The sequence below is a fragment of the Colossoma macropomum genome, unplaced genomic scaffold, assembly GCF_904425465.1.
Source record: "Colossoma macropomum unplaced genomic scaffold, Colossoma_macropomum, whole genome shotgun sequence".
In the NCBI taxonomy this organism is placed as follows: Eukaryota; Metazoa; Chordata; class Actinopteri; order Characiformes; family Serrasalmidae; genus Colossoma; species Colossoma macropomum.
In genome coordinates, this window is record NW_023494789.1 from 23,176,635 (window position 1) to 23,195,501 (window position 18,867).

At 37.0% G+C, this 18,867-nt stretch overlaps 1 protein-coding gene across 3 annotated transcripts in view; it reads right to left on the reverse strand.

Moving 5' to 3' along the window:
• LOC118808132 overlaps positions 1 to 17,090 on the reverse strand; it is a 58,020-nt gene extending 40,930 nt beyond the window's left edge. For 2 of the 3 annotated variants that reach the window (XR_005007263.1, XM_036570588.1), the window contains exons 1-4: positions 16,794 to 17,090; positions 16,516 to 16,647; positions 2,908 to 2,974; positions 1,711 to 2,028 (exon numbers count right to left, since the gene is read on the reverse strand). Coding sequence is in view for 2 of the 3 variants with exons in the window: in XM_036570588.1 (XP_036426481.1) it covers positions 1,711 to 2,028; positions 2,908 to 2,971 (382 nt within the window). In the remaining variant the exon portion in view is untranslated. The remainder of the gene's footprint in view (positions 1 to 1,710; positions 2,029 to 2,907; positions 2,975 to 16,515; positions 16,648 to 16,793) is intronic. The other variant, XM_036570589.1, reaches the window with a different exon arrangement.
• Positions 17,091 to 18,867: the final 1,777 nt, after the last annotated feature.

The window sequence follows — 18,867 nt, forward strand, 5'->3', positions numbered from 1 at the left end:
ACAGCAAAATAATAAAATTTAATCAACTGACAGTAAATCAACAATGAAACAACCAATGACATGAATGACATGCAAATTTGCATTCTTTTAGACTACAGAGATAGTGGAGCCTTCAGACAGACAGACAGACACAGCTGTGTAAAGAGCTCTTAAGAATACAGATATATACAGAAATGCATCGGCTACCACTCTCAGATCTTTAGACTCTGTACTCCACTCTGCTTTAAGACTCATTACTGGTGACCCTACACTACTCATCACTGTGTACTGTATGAAAAGGTGGGCTGGTCATCTCTGGTTGTGCATCAGCTTCTTTTTATCTATAAAGCTCTTACTGACCGTAGGCCATCGTACATCACAGAAATGCTCAGTGTAAATAATGTAGTTTATCAGACTTGTTCCAGTGATTGGATCAGCCTTCAGGTGCCGAGAGCTTTTACTGAATTTGGAAAATCTGCTTTTAGCTGCAGCACCCATGAGCTGGATTTCACTAATCTCTAAACTATTTTAAACTTAGTCTCTAACCACCTCCACTCAGCACGACACTGTTTAACTTGATTCTAGTTAACTTTTAATATTATAATATTAAACTTTTACTTTTTAGTTACTGCTGAGTTATTGTTTTACATTTCTATTATTTTATTTATTTTATTAACTATGTTTTTATTATTTTATCCCTTTTGGATTTGTCATTTATTAATTGAATTATTAAAGTTATTTTATTTTTGAAATTTTAATTGTTTGTTCTGAATTGATTAATTATTTTTATTTTTAAATGTACTATTATTACTATTATTATTATTATTAGTAGTAGTAGTAGTAGTAGTAGTAGTAGTATTTGATATGTTTTGATAATCTAATGTTTTCTTGGCTACATTGAAATGAGGGCCACCCTCAGTGTACTCTGAGTTTAAATAAAGGTTGATTGACTGATAATCGTCATTCACCTCAGAGTGATTTTGATGATCCAACATTAAAAAAAAAGGTTTAACGTTTTTGTTGCTAAATGATTCTGTGACACTTTTAATATAAAAACACCTGCAGTGTCCACAGAGGAAGATGTCTTCACTGTACCCTAAAAACACATCTGGTTCCAGAATGGTCATCTTCTCATATTCCCACAGCATCGTTATCTGTAAATTTTCTGAAGTACAGCCTCCACATAGCCTGGGGTTAGTTCAGAACACTGAGCTGAGAGCCCCGAAGTACACAGTCATTTAGAGAACTCCATATAATATCCCCCAATATACATTTACAACAGGTTATTTTAGAGAAGTTTATATACAGATTCATCAGAAATGAACTACAGGTGTTATAAAATACATTTCAGTTTTATCGTGCTGATGTTTGTTCTACAATGTGGTCAGTTTGAGCCTCTTTACACTAATTAGTTATTTTGATGCAGTTATTTTATGTATATTAGGTTTGAAAGCTTGTTTGGATAAAACAACATAGCATTATAATGAGTAAATTGCATTTGCATTGCATTTGTTCAACTTTCAGCTGAATTGTTCACAAATGTAGGTGCTTGAATTTTCTTTTTAAATTCTGTAGCAGAGATGTGAAGGTGGCTTTTATACAAATTGTTAGTTTTGCTCAAATATTTCTAAAATTGTTTAGCAAAAAATGAAATGAGTTAGATTGTGCCCCGCCCTTCCCTAATGTGTGTTTAAAAAAATATTTCTGACACTAAACAAGGTCAGCTCTTACCTGTAACGCTGATCCTGAATGTTTCTTCTTTAATGCCATTAATGGTTACAACAGTGTAATCATATTGGCCTTCATCAGAGACAGCAGTGTGAGCGAGCAGTAAAGATGGATCATTTATAGAAGGAAGTTTAAATCGATCATCTCCGTAAACTGTATTATTCTTAAACCAGAACAGTGGTTCTGTTTCTCCTCTCTTAGTTACAGACCCTGCAATAATAATAATTTGACTTGCTCCAAAAGTCTTCTTGAAAGAGCAGGAGATCTCTGTGTTCTGCCCAACAACTCCAACTGCAGGCTGGCATTCCACACTGATCATCTCTGTTTAAACACATTAAACAAAAGCACGAACACAGTTAAATGTGCCATGATTACAAAATTGAAAACAATAAACCAGTCATGAAGAGTTATCACCTTAAAAAAATATGTTCTGGACATCAGCGTGGACACTGTTGGCTCCAGTTTCAGGCACAAATGGATGCAATCAGCATAAATGCTCAGCCATGTACATGTAAATGCATCTGATTAAAAGTGCAGCCGATTTTTTGAATTTATTGTATATAATGATGACAGACATAATCACACCTCTAAGTGCTACTTCCTCTGTTAAAGAGGAATTTCATTGAATTTTCAAAATTTATCCATAACTCAGTGTGTGAGGTGTAAACAGAATGATTCAGAGTGTTTTGGTGTGAACTGGTTGATTTTAGAGACTTGGATTTCTTTACAGTGGTGGTGCCTGATGTCTGGGATATTGTTTTATATTTGTTTCGAGAAAAATTAAGATAAAGATAAATTGTTGACCTAAAACACACTCCATTCATAGTGATGAGATACATGCAGTGCAGTGTGAGGCAAAATAGCTTATTATTTCAGATTTTCCACTATTTTCCCATCATCAACATTCCACATAAAACTCAGAAGACACGTGTAGGTTCACTGGTGTTTTTGGATAGTAAATAAAATGTCTATTTTGTGTTGTAGTCATGGCAACCCCTGGTTCCTATCACCACCACTGTAAAGACATCTGAACCATTTCACACCAAACCACTCACACACTGAAATATGCAGAAATTTTGAATTTAATGCATTAAATTCCATTTAATGCTGCGTCGTCTAATGTTCGTACATCTGGCCTTGTAAGAGCTCATTACAGTGAGCTTTAGCAATCAGAGTAAATACTGTGATCTTCTGACTCACCACTCTGAGTGTTTCTCAGAGAGACAGACATCAGAGTGAGCAGCAGAACAGCCTCCACAGCCATGATCTGTAGAAGATAGAAGAGACAGAAATAACAATAATGGGCATTTTAATATCTCAGAGTGACCACCAATCATCAGAAACTACACCAGAAACCACAGAAAATCACTGCAGATCTTGGAGGATCTTTGTTAGAAGGTGATGGGAAGTGATGTGGAGACGTAATACAGAACTCTATCAGATCAAAATGTCATAGTTTTTTTTTTTTGTTTCTTTTTTGTTTTGTTCTTTCTTACACCATTTGAAAACTCCAGCAGTTCTGTATGTTATGCAACAACTTCATGATAAATGGACCAACAGAAAAAGTATAAGTTTACTTGGAATTAAATCTTTAACTTTTTCTCCTCCTCTGAAAACTTACTACTGCTGATACATGAGGTTTGGTTCCAACAGGCAAGCTATATTTATATCATGAAAAAGGACAAGTCAGCCATGTCACATTACATAGTCATTGGAAATAATTTCCCTAAAATCTAAGTTACTTCACAATAGTAGGTTTTACTTGGAAATGTGGTAACATGAAATTAGAGCACAAAAATCCCATAATTACAATATTTAAGAGAAATGTTTTCTGTGCTTAGTCTTCTCAATGAAGTACAAAAACTACAAACATGACAGATGGTTCATGATAAAACCTGCTCTGTCTGTTTTTCCTTATCAAGACAATTTATTAAAATATCTAAAGTTAACCTTTTATCTGTGATGACTGCACCAACCTCATTGATCAGTTTGAAATCAAATTCACAAATTATTTTGGATTATAAAGAACTTAAATCAGAATAAATAACTTTTTTCAGTATGTATCATCTGTCATGTCTGTATGAATGGAACAGGTTGCATTAAAGTGCACTCTAAACATTACTGTAATTATACAGTAAAAACTGACAATAAGACTTTCTTAAATCAGAGTATGTTACTGTGTTCTGCTCTGAATTCTGGGAACTGATGTCCATTCTTACCAGTTTACTCCATAATTTACAAAGTTAACTATCATAGAATTCCTAACTAAAATGATATTCACAGAAATTAATATGATTTGGTCTAATGTTGATTATACATCTAGTTTTTGTTTACTTTCTATACTCTTTAGCTGTAAAGACATGTCGAGTATTACTGTAGATACACAGGAGCAGACTGTGTGTTAACAAGACCTACAATTTTAATGTTGTCAAATTATAATAACATTACAGTAAAATCCCTTATAGCTATATTTTTGAACATATTAATACATGTGCCATATATGTGAGGTTTCAAAATATATGTGCTGAACATATTTAAAAGTGCCATTTTAGCTATTTAAACAGTATATGCACATACAGTTGTACGAAAAAGTCAAATAACATGTTTTGTTGATTTAGTAAGTGAAAATAGGTTAAACTTAGCTTTAATAACTTAAATGCAACATTCGTTTGCAAATTTTAGTGCACAATTTTTATGTATTAAACTTCTATTTAGTTTAACATACTGGAAAAAAATTAACATAATATATGCCATAATGTCAGCAAAGAAACAGTACTTGTGCATTCAAATTTGCAGAAGTGTGCCTCTGTAGAGGACATGAAACTTACTTACACTTACACTTGTGTTAACCCCTTACATGACAATGGGCCCACAGATAGGCCCAAACCTTTATTACACTGTTCTATGAACTAAAAATAGTTCAACCAGTTTGCACTGAAGTCCCTGTAGTTACTGAATAATAAGCCGTAGTGTGTAATAGGACTGGGACTTTAAGGGGTTAATTTACTTACAAATCAACAAAAAACAAGGAATTTGACTGAAACTTTAATGATTGACTGCATGTTAAATAAATAAACAAATAAATAAATGTATTTCTACAATGTTTACTTCCAGAGATATATAAAACAAACCAATATTTAAATGATATAGATATTTAATTTATTTACTCTGAATGTCATTAATTCAAGTCCTTCAAGTTCTCTTATTTAGGTCACTCTTTCAGTTTCTGAAGGGAAAGTAGGATAAAAGGTCAAGAGTTCAGACTCTTGGGCAATATTAAGAGAAGCTGGACACAGTTTGCGACAGTCTCAGCAGGTCAGTGTCCATCATACAACCAAGTCTGAACATCAGGAAGAATCATAAACAGAAAGGTCACAGACAAACATACCTAAAGTTTACAATACGCCTGCCAATTATTCTATACTGGGATAAAATAAATAACTCCTAATCCCAGGAATGTTTCCTGGCCCTGTTTCAGTACTGTTTTCAACATGCCCTCACAAACATCAGCTTACTGCGGTTAGCCTCAGTGCGCTAATCAGCTAAGCATACAAACCTTGTAATGCAGCATGTTTTCTTAGAAACCTGAACATAATCACCTCTAAAAGCCTTATGGGAACAATTGCTTCATTGCTTTGTCTGGCTGTAATCTGATTTAGAACCGTGCTGTAGTGCCTTTATTTTTGTTGTTAACCATGTAGCCTTTAGCTTGCAAACTAGTAAGTTAGTAGAGTAATTAAGTTGCATCAGCAGTCATGTATAACAGATAAAGTAGCTTGCAACAGTTTGAATACAGCAAATTGAATGTTATAGTTTTGAAATATCAAGTATTTTATTTTTTATTGTTCATTGGCAGCTTTGTATGTCATTTCTGGGGTATCTGAAAAGGGAAACGCATTAGTTCACAGTGATTTCTAAGTACGTTCTGCTGCCGAAGTTGACATGTGTTAACTCGATCCCTCCGAGGGCTCGTCTAGTGGCATAGAAGAACCTCTTTTGTGTCTATAAATAACCTTTTAATGGAAGAATCCAGATCCACACATACACTCACCAAGCACTTTATTAGTAGCATCTGTACACCTGCTCATTCATGTAATTATCTAATCAGCCAATCATGTGGCAGCATTACAGTGCAAAAAATCATGTTGATACGAGCAGCAGGTTCAGGTACTGTTCACATCAACCATCAGAATGAGAAAAAACGTGATCTCAGTCATTTTGACTGGCATGATTGTTGGTGCCAGATGGGCCGGTTTGAGTGTTTCTGTAACTGCTGATCCCCTGAGATTTTCACACGCAGAGTCTCTAGAGTTACTCAGAATGGAGCAATAAAGAACAAACTTCTAGTGAGCAGCAGTTTTGTGGATGGAAACGCCTTGTTGATGAGAGAGGTCAGCAGAGAATGGCCAGACTTGTTCGAGCTGAGAGAAAGGCTATGCCTACTCAGATAACCACTCTGTACAGTTGTGTTGAGCAGAAAAGCATCTCCGAATGCACAACATATCCAACCTTGAGGTGGATGGGCTACAACAGCAGAAGACCACGTCGGGTTCCACTTCTGTCAGCCAAGAACAGAAAGCTGAAGCTGCAGTGGGCACAGGCCCACCAACACTGGATATTTGAAGACTGGAGAAACATAGCCTCGTCTGATGAAGGCATACAGATGGTAGGGTCAGAATTTGGCACCAACAGCATGAATCCATGGACCCAACCTGTCTTGTGTCAACAGTCCAGGCTGGTAGAGGTGGTGTAATGGGGTGGGAAATTTCTTGGCACACTTTGGATTTGTTAACACCCATCATCTCTTGAATGCCACAGCCTGTTTGAGTGTTGGTCTGGTTGCTGACCATGTGCATCTCTTCATAGCTACAATTTACCATCTTCTAATGGCTTCATCCAGCATGATAATGTACCACGCCACAAAGCAAAAGTCTCTCAAACTGGTTTCATGAACATGACAATGAGTTAATTGTTCTTCAGCGACCTTTCCAGTCACCGAATCCGAATCCAATAGAACACCTTTGGGAAATTGGGGGATGAGAGATTCCCAGCATGAAAACACAGCTGAACTGCATGATGCAATCGTCAACATCGAGCACAATCTCAAAAGAATGTTTCCCATATCCTGTAGAATTCAGGTCATGAAGAACTGAGGCTGTTTTGAGAGCAAAGGGAGGCCCTACCCAGTATTAGTGTAGTGCTCCTAATAAAGTATTCAGTGAGGCAAATATTTCCATATTTGTTTGAGATACATGTAAATATTAAAAACTGACACTAATACAAATTACTGGCATGTTTCTTAAAAATAAGCTAAAATGAATATCTAACGTAAAGCACATACGCAGTAATATTTGGACTTAACCAAGTATGTAAGCTGCATAGTTTTATTTTTACACTGCTTTGGAACAAAAAAAGGATTCTTTAATGACACTTCTTTTTTTATTTAAAAATATTGGCACCCCCATGTTTATTATTTGGTGAAACTTCCCTGGAGAGAACAACAGCACTGCACTAACAGCCCTTTTCAACACACACCACAGGTTTTCAGTTGGGTTCAAATATGGAGGCTAAGATGACCATCGCAAAACTCTGATTTTGTGTTCCCACGACTCTTTCTGTGTACACTGTGATGCAAGCTTGGGGTCATTATCTTGCTGAAAGGATCGCCCATGGCCAAGTTTCAAACTCCTGGCAAAGGCAGAGAGATTTGGGGCTGAAATCTCCTGGTATTTAGTGGCATTCATTATGCCACTGATTCTCATAAGAGCCCTGAAAACTTAAAATCATGCGAACTTATTGTTACTTTTCAGTGATCTATATTCAGGGCTGGGATGTAACAGAAGACTGGATTGGATTGGAAATACATATTCAGAATACAGATATTAAGTATCCATATTTAGTCCAACTCATTTTGTAAAGGCAGCATTCAGAACACAGTTACTTTTGACATTTTTAGGAGAACACTTTTAGAACATTCACCCACTAAATAAAAAATAAATCTTCAAAAGAATTACCATCAATGCTTGTTTATTAAATATTTTAAAATCAGTACACGGCATAAAGCGAACATGCTCAGATGAATTCTGAAGAGGACCTCAATTAACAGCTTCTTATTAATCTCACTGTTATTGAGCTCTGCTAAAGCCTGAGTAGATGGATAAATCAGTGTGATCAGTTATTAATCTCAGTGTTACAGAGCTCTGCTAAACCCTGAGTAGACTGATAAATCAATGTGATCAGTAATTAATCTCAGTGTTACTGAGCTCTGCTAAAGCCTGAATAGATGGATAAATCAGTGTGATCAGTTATTAACCTCAGTGTTACTGAGCTCTGCTAAAGCCTGAGTAGACTGATAAATCAGTGTGATCAGTTATTAATCTCAGTGTTACTGAGCTCTGCTAAAGCTTGAGTACACTGATAAATCAATGTGAAGAGTTAGTTATTAATCTCAGTGTTAAATGCCTTTGAGAGATAATCAAACTAATAATCTCCTTAATAGTGGACGTGTCTGTGATTTATAAGTTTAGCATCGGTGTTGTACTGGACTCCTGCTCGGGGGACTGTGGGAGCAGTAGTGGACTGAAGCAGGCATTTGTTATCTTGAGATCACAACTTAATTAGATTGTGACCTCAAGATAATAAAGTTGCTAATTTTCTGGATTGTTATTTTGAGATCACAGGTTAATTATCTTGTGATGTTAAGATAACAATCCAGAAAATTATAGCAACAACTCATGGCCTCTCCAGACCTCCGTACTCTTCCTTGTGTGACGTACTGGCACCAATTAAACAGCTCCATTATGTTAAATAGACTGTTTTGTACAGTAGTGCATAAATGTTTTATGTAAGAGTAAAATTAGCTGTTTCTGACTCTAATAGCTTAATGCATGTTTTTCATTAATACATCATTGTCATTGTTATGAGCACCAAGTTCCTTGTTGTTCACCCAGCGGAGAACTCTTGAATTAGTCATGTTTACTTAATAAATAATATTTTACTTAATATAATGTCAACCAAATACTGTATTCTGTTACTGTTCTGGCTGCTACCTCAGTGACTGCTATGCTCATATATGCTAGGCTAAGGTATGTTCGATCTTGCTTTGCACAACTCTACATATTCTCAGTATCGTGTACTGTCTGTGTCCTATTTTGTATTTACTGAAAGTCTTTCATATTTACTGCACTATATTGCACTATGTACATTGCATTGTTTTGTATCTGTGTTCTTGTGTTGCATCATGGTCCTAGAGGAATGTTGTTTCATTACACTGTGTACTTGTATAAAGCTGAAATTACAGTAAAGCCTTTTAAACTTGAAATCATTCTGTTAACATTCAAGGCTCCAGGCTGAGCTGATAAACTTGAACACAAAACACCATCATGGTGAGAATAACAACACTCACATTTAACATGAGACCCTGCTCTGACACTAAAATAAATAACTTTCTGTGTACGCTATAATGCAAGCTTGGGGTCATTATCTTGCTGAAAGGACCGCCCATGGCCAAGTTTCAGCCTCCTGGCAGAGGCAGAGAGATTTGGCGCTGAAACCTCGTGGTATTTAGTGGCATTCATTATGCCATTGATTCTCACGAGAGCCCTGGGAACTTAAAATCATGCAAATTTATTGTTACTTAACAGGCTCAACTTTATATACATATACATATTTAGAATAAGAAATTAAGTATCCATATTCAGTCCAACTCATTTTGTAAAGGCAGCATTCAGAACACAGTTACTTTCGACATTTTTGGGAGAATACTTTTAGAACATTCACCCATTAAATAAAAAATAAATCTTCAAAAGAATTACCATGAATGCCTGTTTATTAAATATTTTAAAATCAGTACACCATGTAAAAAAAGGCTTCTTTATAAACACTAAAGGTCCTGCTAAAGCCTGAGTAGACGGATAAATCAATGTGATGATCAGTTATTAATCTCAGTGTTACTGAGCTCTGCTAAAGCCTGAGTAGACGGATAAATCAATGTGATGATCAGTTATTAATCTCAGTGTTACTGAGCTCTGCTAAAGCCTGAGTACACAGATAAATCAATGTGATGATCAGTTATTAATCTCAGTGTTACTGAGCTCTGCTAAAGCCTGAGTAGACTGATAAATCAATGTGATCAGTAATTAATCTCAGTGTTACTGAGCTCTGCTAAAGCTTGAGTAGACTGATAAATCAATGTGAAGAGTTAGTTGTTAATCTCAGTGTTAAATGCCTTTGAGAGATAATCAAACTAATAATCTGCTTAGTAGTGGACGTGTTTGTGGTTTAACATCGGCGTTGTACTGGACTCCTGCTCGGAGGATTGTGGGAGCAGTAGTGCACTGAAGCAGGCGATGACCAAGAAAAGACAAATGTTAAGAATTTCAGAACTTAATTCAAATGATGAACAAATCTTGCATTAAACATATTAAAAGAAGAATTACATGAAGAAAATTGCCAACCAGTGACAGCGAGGAACTTTTAAGTAATAACGTTTTACCAAAATATATTCCAAATGTGTTCTGAAAAAGAACATTACGAAATATATATTAAGGACAGAGCATTCAGTATTCAGCATCACACCTTTTTCTGAGTATTTTGCCCCACCCTGTACTCACGTCTGCAGTGAGTAAGGTCGCTCAAACAGCTCAGTCAGTATAAATGGTTTCCACTGAGCTGGCAGTGCTCTGCTTTTACATGCTCTGCCTACTCTTGAATTAGTCACGTTAACCTGATTCAAACACTCTTCTACGTAAAGTCCGGAGAGGCCCTGAGGTAGTTATAATTTTCTGGATTATTATCTTGAGATCATGAGTTAATTATCTTGTGACCTTATGATAACAAAGTTATCTTGAGTGAATGAGGTATTATCTTGTGATCAAGATAACAAAGCTGACCCTGCTCTGACACTAAAATAACATTTTACATTTTACAAAGAGAATTATGTTCATAAATTAGAAAAATAAGAATTAATTAACAAACGAAACTTTTTTTTGGGCACTTCAGCCTGTAGGACTGATCCAGATTATCTGATCTTAACTAGATCTACTTCATTAACTCAGGATTATATTAGAAATAGTTTAACTAGAATTGTATTAGTAATTTTAATAAATTAGTAAACCAAAAAATTAAGTTAGTGTAATTATTATTTGGACTGGATGATTTGTGGAAAATATCTAATTGTGGTTTTTCTGACTAATATTGCGTCTGTGATTTAAATTGCAATTATTTTTTGTAAATGTAGGTTTGTTTTTTTGCAACAAAGACTAGAACATCCACTTTTCCTGGCTTGAGGCTTGACCCCTGAACGTAGTGCGCCAGACAGCCAGTAAGTTGTGGTTGTGATGTCACAACACATTAGGGGGTTTGGTTGACTCTGATTGGTCTAACTCATCTACAGGCTCTTTATTATTAGGTTAAATTTCCCCTTTTAAAACTAAAGACAAGATTTTTGTTAATGTAGGCAATGATTGTAAAATAAACTGCAATTTGAAAACTGCACTCTCTCAAATTGCGATTTCAGTATTGAATCGCTTAATCTTTCAGCGCTAGTTGTTATGTTTTAGTGAGGCAGCAGCTATCAGGCACTTTTCATCATATGCAAGTTGCTTTTCTTCACCAAACGTGATGATGGTGTGCAAGATTTTATGACACTTTGCAAAGTTCAGCTGCTGTATTTTAAGACAGAGGAATGCCTTCATTTAAGGAACTCTTGCTAAAGGCTTGTGGTCACGGAGGTGGCGTCTGACAGCGGTTTTTGAAATCCCCCAAGATTACCCAGCGACACTATGCAGTTCTGAAACTGTCATGTTTGGGTTCCTCTCCGCCTCCTCACAGTGCGGGGGTGGGGGGCAGTGTGCTCATGCATCCTCCACCTGGCAAAATTTCAAATGTTTCAAGCTGTTCAGACTTTATTAACGTCATAACTGCGCTTAACAATATTTTGGCTTAACTATTTGCTGAGCAGCTCCACATTCTTTTGTCTCCGAGTTGATAGATCTCGTGTTTTTCCCACTAATGATTAACCCAGGGATTTTGTTCATGTGTGACCTCATATTTATATCTCAGGGAAACAGGAAATGGCCATCAACTACAATGGAGCTCTTTCAGGTTATGAGCGAGAAGAAGAAATATTTTCTTTCCCCAAAGATGCACATTTTTTGGTTTGATTTAATATATTCTTTAGGGGTGCCAACAGTTTTTCTCCATATGTTTTTGCAAGAAATATAACTATAAACAACATTCTTGTAGGAATGATTCTATCAAATAATTACTAAGCATATTCTCCAAACATTATTGTTTTTGCCCAGTTTCTTAAAGGGTGCCAATAATTCTGGAATTGACTGTATCTTTTTAAAACAACACATATGTTGCACATATAATAAGGCATACACTTTTAAACTTTTAATAAGAGCAAATATATGTACATATACTTTTCTTCCATTATAGGAACGATATTAGTGAATTAGATCTGTGAGTCTGAAGCGCTTTTACAAAATCTAAGGCTTTTACCTAGAACCACATGTCTAAGAACCATTCAGGAACCTTAATTTAAAGTGTGTAAGGTTACCTAATCAGGGAACATCTAAAGTTAACTTAGATTTATACGGGCCCCCACAAACTCTGAAAATAATCCTGTCACCAGCCCATTTTTTGCTTACTTCCAGTTTTTAAAGACTTACTGACCTAAACAGTAATCTGCTCAGACCGCAGGTGGTATAGAATGTGCAGGTACAGTGATTTATGTGAAATTCTTTTGTCGTGCTGTACACAGACAAAACATGCCTCACATGAGAAACAAACCAAAACATCACAGTGTCTCTCACTATAACTATAATCTCACTTTCACTGTAATCAGATCACTGTTTGGTCTGATGGCAGACACAAATGTTAAAACTGGCACATCTGGAATGTAATTTCCTTAAAAATGCATTGACAAAGACACATTTACTCCTCAGTCTAACCACACCGATGATACTACATCATTAGAGACTTTTATTCTGTCAATCCATTTCTCCTCGAGTATGTTTTTATGTGCCTTTAACTAAGTGAGAGATTGTAGAACTGTCAAATAAAGTAAAAACAAGAAATTAGTCTAATCAAACCTGGATAAACTGCTGAATTCAACATTATAAATGTGGAATGTAAATAGTTATGAACACTCCTAGGCACTTCTGTTAACCAAAATTGGAAAAACATTAAGATTTTAATGGTCTTAACAAACGATAAAGCAACTTAATATGAAAGAGCTTTTTTCGTTAATTTCTTTGAATGTTGAAGTTTTTGTGTAAATGTGCAGACAGTCTTTTACTGAAAGAAGAGTCAGTGTTGATCCACTCAGCACTGATGACTTCGAACAGCTGAAAAACATTGCAGAGCTAGTTTGTGTTTAATTCTTTACAGGGTTTAAATCTGGACTCTGACCAGCCAAAACCATCAGTAAAAGACATATTTTGGTCAATGGCCCATTTTTGCCCTGGAGTATAATGTATATGTTCTATAGTGAATGTATACAGTTTGGATCACATGTGTCAGGCTCCAGTCCTCGCAGGCTAAAACTCTGAAGACTTCAGCTCACTGCCTCATTAAACATACCTGATTCAGTTCATCAGCTAATTAGCAAGGCCTTAATGAACTGACTTTAGAGCGTTAGATGAGAGTAAATGCTAATCTCCACACTCTGGCCTGGAAGGTTCCCAGTTTGACACGCCTGTCTCAGATGTTCACACCTGTGCTTGTTTATCTAATGTGGATTTACTGAATAACTCTAAATACAGCAGCAAAAACTGCTACTGCAAATCCACACATAGCAGAGGCCTCATTTAGAAAGACAGTTACAGCACAAAAGATTAGTCCATCTGTGTAAATGCTCTGTGAAGCTGTTTATGTGGAAAATAAAAGTCTATTTGTTTGAACAAAGTCTATCTTTAACAAAAGAAGCCCACTGTGATTGTCCTGTGTTTCTTGCTCTCGCCTGGAGGATGTCCAGTACTAACAGTTACTGTCCAGTACCAGATTTATCTAATCAACACTTTATTAAATTAAATCAGATAACGGAACTGAACAAAGCCATGTGATGTCCGGAGTGCAGAGAGAAGTCAGGAACCAAACCTCTGTTCTACTAATCTACACATTCATAGCTTTACAGAACACAACACGTTCTGACTACTGACTACTGTGTATATTCTAGTGTTATACAGTCCAGATAAATAGTTTTAAACCGCTTTCATGGCTGCCTAAGACATCTGTACAGTACTGTATATATGAGAAAGGCCTTTTTGATAAAAAAGCACCTTTATGACCCTCCATCTAAACCTGTATTCACATCATAACAGACAGATACTATTAATAACAGACATTTCCGGCTCTGTTCTTTCACGTCAGAGTGTTTGTGGTTCATAAGCACTTCCTCTTCCCTAAAGTCCTGTACTTAACCCCTTCAGGTTCATAAGCATTCATGTTCCTCATATGTGCTCAATGTTACCAATTTGATCACAATTTGTTATTCACTGTATTATTTAATCATTTAGTTGATCTTTAACATTTGACAGTTGTTCTCTGTTTTGGCTGCCTAATTTTCATTTCAGTTAGGTTTAAGCTGATCATTTTTATTTTTTATTCCTTTTTAAAACTTCTCTTATTTGATTGTATTATTGTAGTTGATGATCAGCTTTGATATGTATTTTTTTCTAATGCTTGTGTGGTGTTAAGGGAAACTCCACTGAGTTTTCAAATTTTCTGCATAATTAAATGGTTAAGACGTAAACAGAGTCATTCAGAATGGTTTGGTGTGAAATGCTCCGTTCTATAGAAACTTACTGAATCAGAAATGTTCACAATGGTGGTGACAGGAACCAGACGTCCACCTCTAAAAGGACTCTCACAGAAAGTTGTTACATGAAATAGTTCTCCATTCATGGTGGAGGGATACATGCAGAATGCTGTGAGGCAAAATAGTCCCCAAAGAAAAGGTATTATTTCAGATTTTTCACTATTTTTCCATCATCAACATTCCATATAAAACTCGGAAGATATGTGTAGGTTCACTGGTGGTTTTGGATAGTAAATAAATTGTCTATATTTGTGTTGTAGTCATGGCGACCCCTGGTTCCTATCACCACCACTGTAAAGAAATCTGAACCAAAATCTGTGGAATCCCTCTTTTATCCGGCTCAGCTGGGTTGCAAATGAGACACGCCCAGTGCACTTTTAACACAGGCTGGTTTGGTTTGGTTAATCATTACATTCAGTCTTAAGGTCATATGAGATCACTGATCACTTACGTAAACAGTACAAAAACAAACACCTGTTTATGGATAAAATGGTTAAAATTATGTAATTAAACATATTTAAATGTATAGCCTGCTGTTAGATCCCTGCTAGAAAAAACATCAAAGACCAGCATGGCTGGTCACCAGCAAAACCCGCATATGTTGTGTTTTAATGCTGGCATGCTGGTCACCCCTGCATGACCATGCTGGGTTGACCAACCTGCAGCAAAAAGTACATGAGAAACCATTAGAGTACTGTACCAACAGAGTACACAGAACTGACCCAGGACTTTGTGGACTGGTGTCTGAGGAACCTTCTGATCACCTCCTGATCTATACGTCAAAGGTCACCTCCCTCCACCAGTGAACATCCAGAGAACAAACACTGACAGAGTGGACTCTTATAAGTATCTGGGTTGTCCTCTCAAGAATAGAGTGGACTGGTCAGATAACATTAGTGTTTTTATAGGAAAGGCCAGAGCAGACTCCACCTGCTTAGGAGACTGAGGTTGTTTGGAATGCAGGGGTTCAATGGTTTTTAAAAGAGACCACTAGTTTCCAGTAGAACATCTTTAGATCCCATTAGGAAACCATCAGATGCTTTTTCAATCAGCCAGTGGTGACCTGATAAACCAGATGCTTTACTTTGTCATATCAACCCATTAAACAAGCCAGAATACATTACAAAACCATCAGGAACCAATGGAAACATTTTGGTTTCTATGTTTTTTTTTCAGCAGGTCAGCTATACCAGAACCAGACCAGCACTCCACACTTAAAAAAGATGGTTCTTCAAGGTTTCTTTAGTAAAGAAAATGGTTCTATATAGAACCATGAAAACTCAAAGAACCCTTTGCATGATTGAAGATTCTGTGCATGGTGAAATGGTTCTTCACATTGATGGAGAATGTGCTGTGTATGGCTCTATATAGCACCAAAAAGGATTCTAATATTGTTATATTGTTACGATGTCAGGCTTGTTATAATAGAAGAACCCCTTTTGGTGCTATATAGAACAATTATCAGAAAGGTTCTATACAGAACCATATATGGCACATTCTCCATCAATCTGAAGAACCATTTCACCATACACAGAACCATTTAATCACACAAAGCATTCTTTGAGTGTTCATGGTTATTATAGATGGAACACTTGCTGATCTGTCCTAGCTTTTTAAGCAGGGATGACCAAAACATTTCATCATTTTAGACCAATCAGAAGAAGCTCTGTGGCATTTTGTCTTCCTCATATACCGTGCAGCTGTTTGATATGAATTGGGTCAGTATTACCACACAGTTCTGCTTTCTGCATTGTTGCATCCACAAAATGGCACACATTAAAGCTTATTGTCAAACTCATCACGGCTGGGAAACAGAAGTGTTTAGCATCTCAGACACAGTAGGGTTATGATATCACACTGTAAACCCTTTACAACCTTTACATTACAGCCTTTAGGCAACATCTGCTCCAAATGTAGACAATTACATGAAAAGCCAACTGCACTCCTGCCCTCAGGCGACCTCAAGAAAGAAAACGTCTCACCTGAGTTATCTGAAGGAGCAGACTGCTCTTCCAGTCTCTCACAGTCACTTCTTTACGTGTTCTGTTTTCTCTCCCAGTTTAATGTCTGTGGAGTAAATCTGCATTCACGTCCTCTTACGACTTCCCGGCATACTGAGCACATGAGGAAAAAAACTTTTATAAGAAAATTTTGACACTGCAGCGCACATATAGTGCTGGGGTCTAAGTGACTAATGACAGTAAATTGCCAAATCGCGCGCGCGAAAACGCTCATAAAATGAATTAAAGTCCGTACTTACAGAGAGGCGCGAGCTGATCCTCTGCGCGCGACGCCAGTGAGCGCGTGAAAGCAACACGAAAACCCCCGTAGCTCGCGCTGCTTTCACTTTCACTCGGGCTCCAGCGGCTGCTGTGCCTCAGCTCCTGACGTTTACTGAACCCTTCACGCTTTGGCCGCGTTAACATCAGCAGCACGGCGCACGTGGCGACGAGGACACCGAGGTTCGGTTTAGAAGGGTTTTTCCACTTTTCTCCGCTGAGATTAAAAGCAGAAATGGCTTCGTTATGATAACGCAGTCCACTCAGGGCGCAGACACAGTGTCACAGGCCTACCCAACCAAACGGGGACAGAGGGTTTGGGTCCGCTGTCCGTGTATCTTTTGGTCATTCGGTTTTCATTAAAAACAATATTAAAAAACAGGAAATGGGCCGATTCTCGTTTTTGGTTCTGTTACTGTCAGTGGGAAAATCAAGAAATAGCTTCGCTTCACAGTTTCAAACACGAATCATAAAATCAAATAACAAGACAATGAGACCGGAATAAAGGCTCGTATTTTATTTACCCATTATTATTGCGAAGCCCCCGTCAAATGTTGGCAGTTCCGTTTTTCCCTATATAATTTCTTTCACATATAGTTTATGCACGTCAAATCTACAAACACCTACGCAAAAAGTAACACAGCCGACCAGCACACCAGGTCCACAGGCCTGATTTCTGTGGTTTCTGAGCTTCCATACCTGCTGTTTCTTCATGTTTCCACTGACAATAACAGAACCAGAAACGAGACTCGACCCATTTGCCGTTTTTCAATACTGTTTTTTAAAATGAAAATCAAATGAACAGAAGGTACTCGGACCTGGACCTACACTGACCATTCCGCCTCTCTGCATTTCTGGGATGATGAAAGTTGATTCTTGTCCAGTGAGCGCTGTTACTGTATTACGGCCAATCATAATCTGCCAAACTCCTCTTATTTTCAGGTGTTCAGGTATGCAGCACACATGCTATAAGCACACAGGATTATGGAGGAATTTTGAAAAATTGGTTAGAGTTCCCCTTTAAGCAGCCATGAGCCATGTCTGCTCACCCAGCAAGAGAAAATGAGAATTCTGCTTTGTCTGTTTTTAACTTAGTTACATCAGTATACAAGCAGCTCCAGGGGAATTCTGGCAATGAAGTGAGCAAGTTTTACACTTACATAACTTTCAAATAACACTAAATACCAGTTCACAGTCCCGGAAATAACCTTGTAAGAGGAAACTGCTTAAAAACAGTGATTTAATATCATAACTATCAACACAATAATCATAATAACCTGATGTGTGATCCCGATGTTTTGTGCTGCAAATGATTTCAAATTAGGTTAAATGTCTAAATGGGCCTAATAAAGCTAATTGTTTGTACAATAAACAAAATAATCTTACACTCACAGTGCTGTGAAACATGCAGTCTTATCAGAGAGAGAAAGGTTAATGGCCTTGTGATGAGATCCTTTCACTGCTAATGTTTTGTTTGCTTTGCAGTGTCTGGCTGTACCAGAACACTTATCTGCCTACCGCATACCAACGTTTAACTAGATAACCCTTCTTGAAGCAAGGAAAACAGCTAGAAATAGGTTGGATCTTATCATATTCTAATAGCAGGCTCATAATCAGAAACATCAGATATGTTGATTACACTCTTAAAAAAGACTGTTCTTCTAGGGTTCTATCTAGAACCTTTTATGTAGCACCAAAAAGGGTTCTGTTATTGTTACAATGCCAAGCTTGTAACAACAGAAACCCCTTTCAAAAAGGTTCTATATAGAACCATCTACAGCATTCTCCATCAATCTCAAGGACCCTTTCATGATGCAAAGAACCCTGTAATCATGCAACAGGTTCTTTAAGTGTTCATGGTATATACACTCTTAAAAAGATGCTTCTTCAAGGGTTCTTTAATAAAGGAAATGGTTCTATATAGAACCATGAACACTCATAGAACCCTTTGTATGATTAAAGGGCTCTTTGCATCATGAAAATGTTCTTCAGATCGATGGAGAATGTGCTGTAGTTGGTTCTATATAGAACCTTTTTGAAAATGGTTCGATGTAG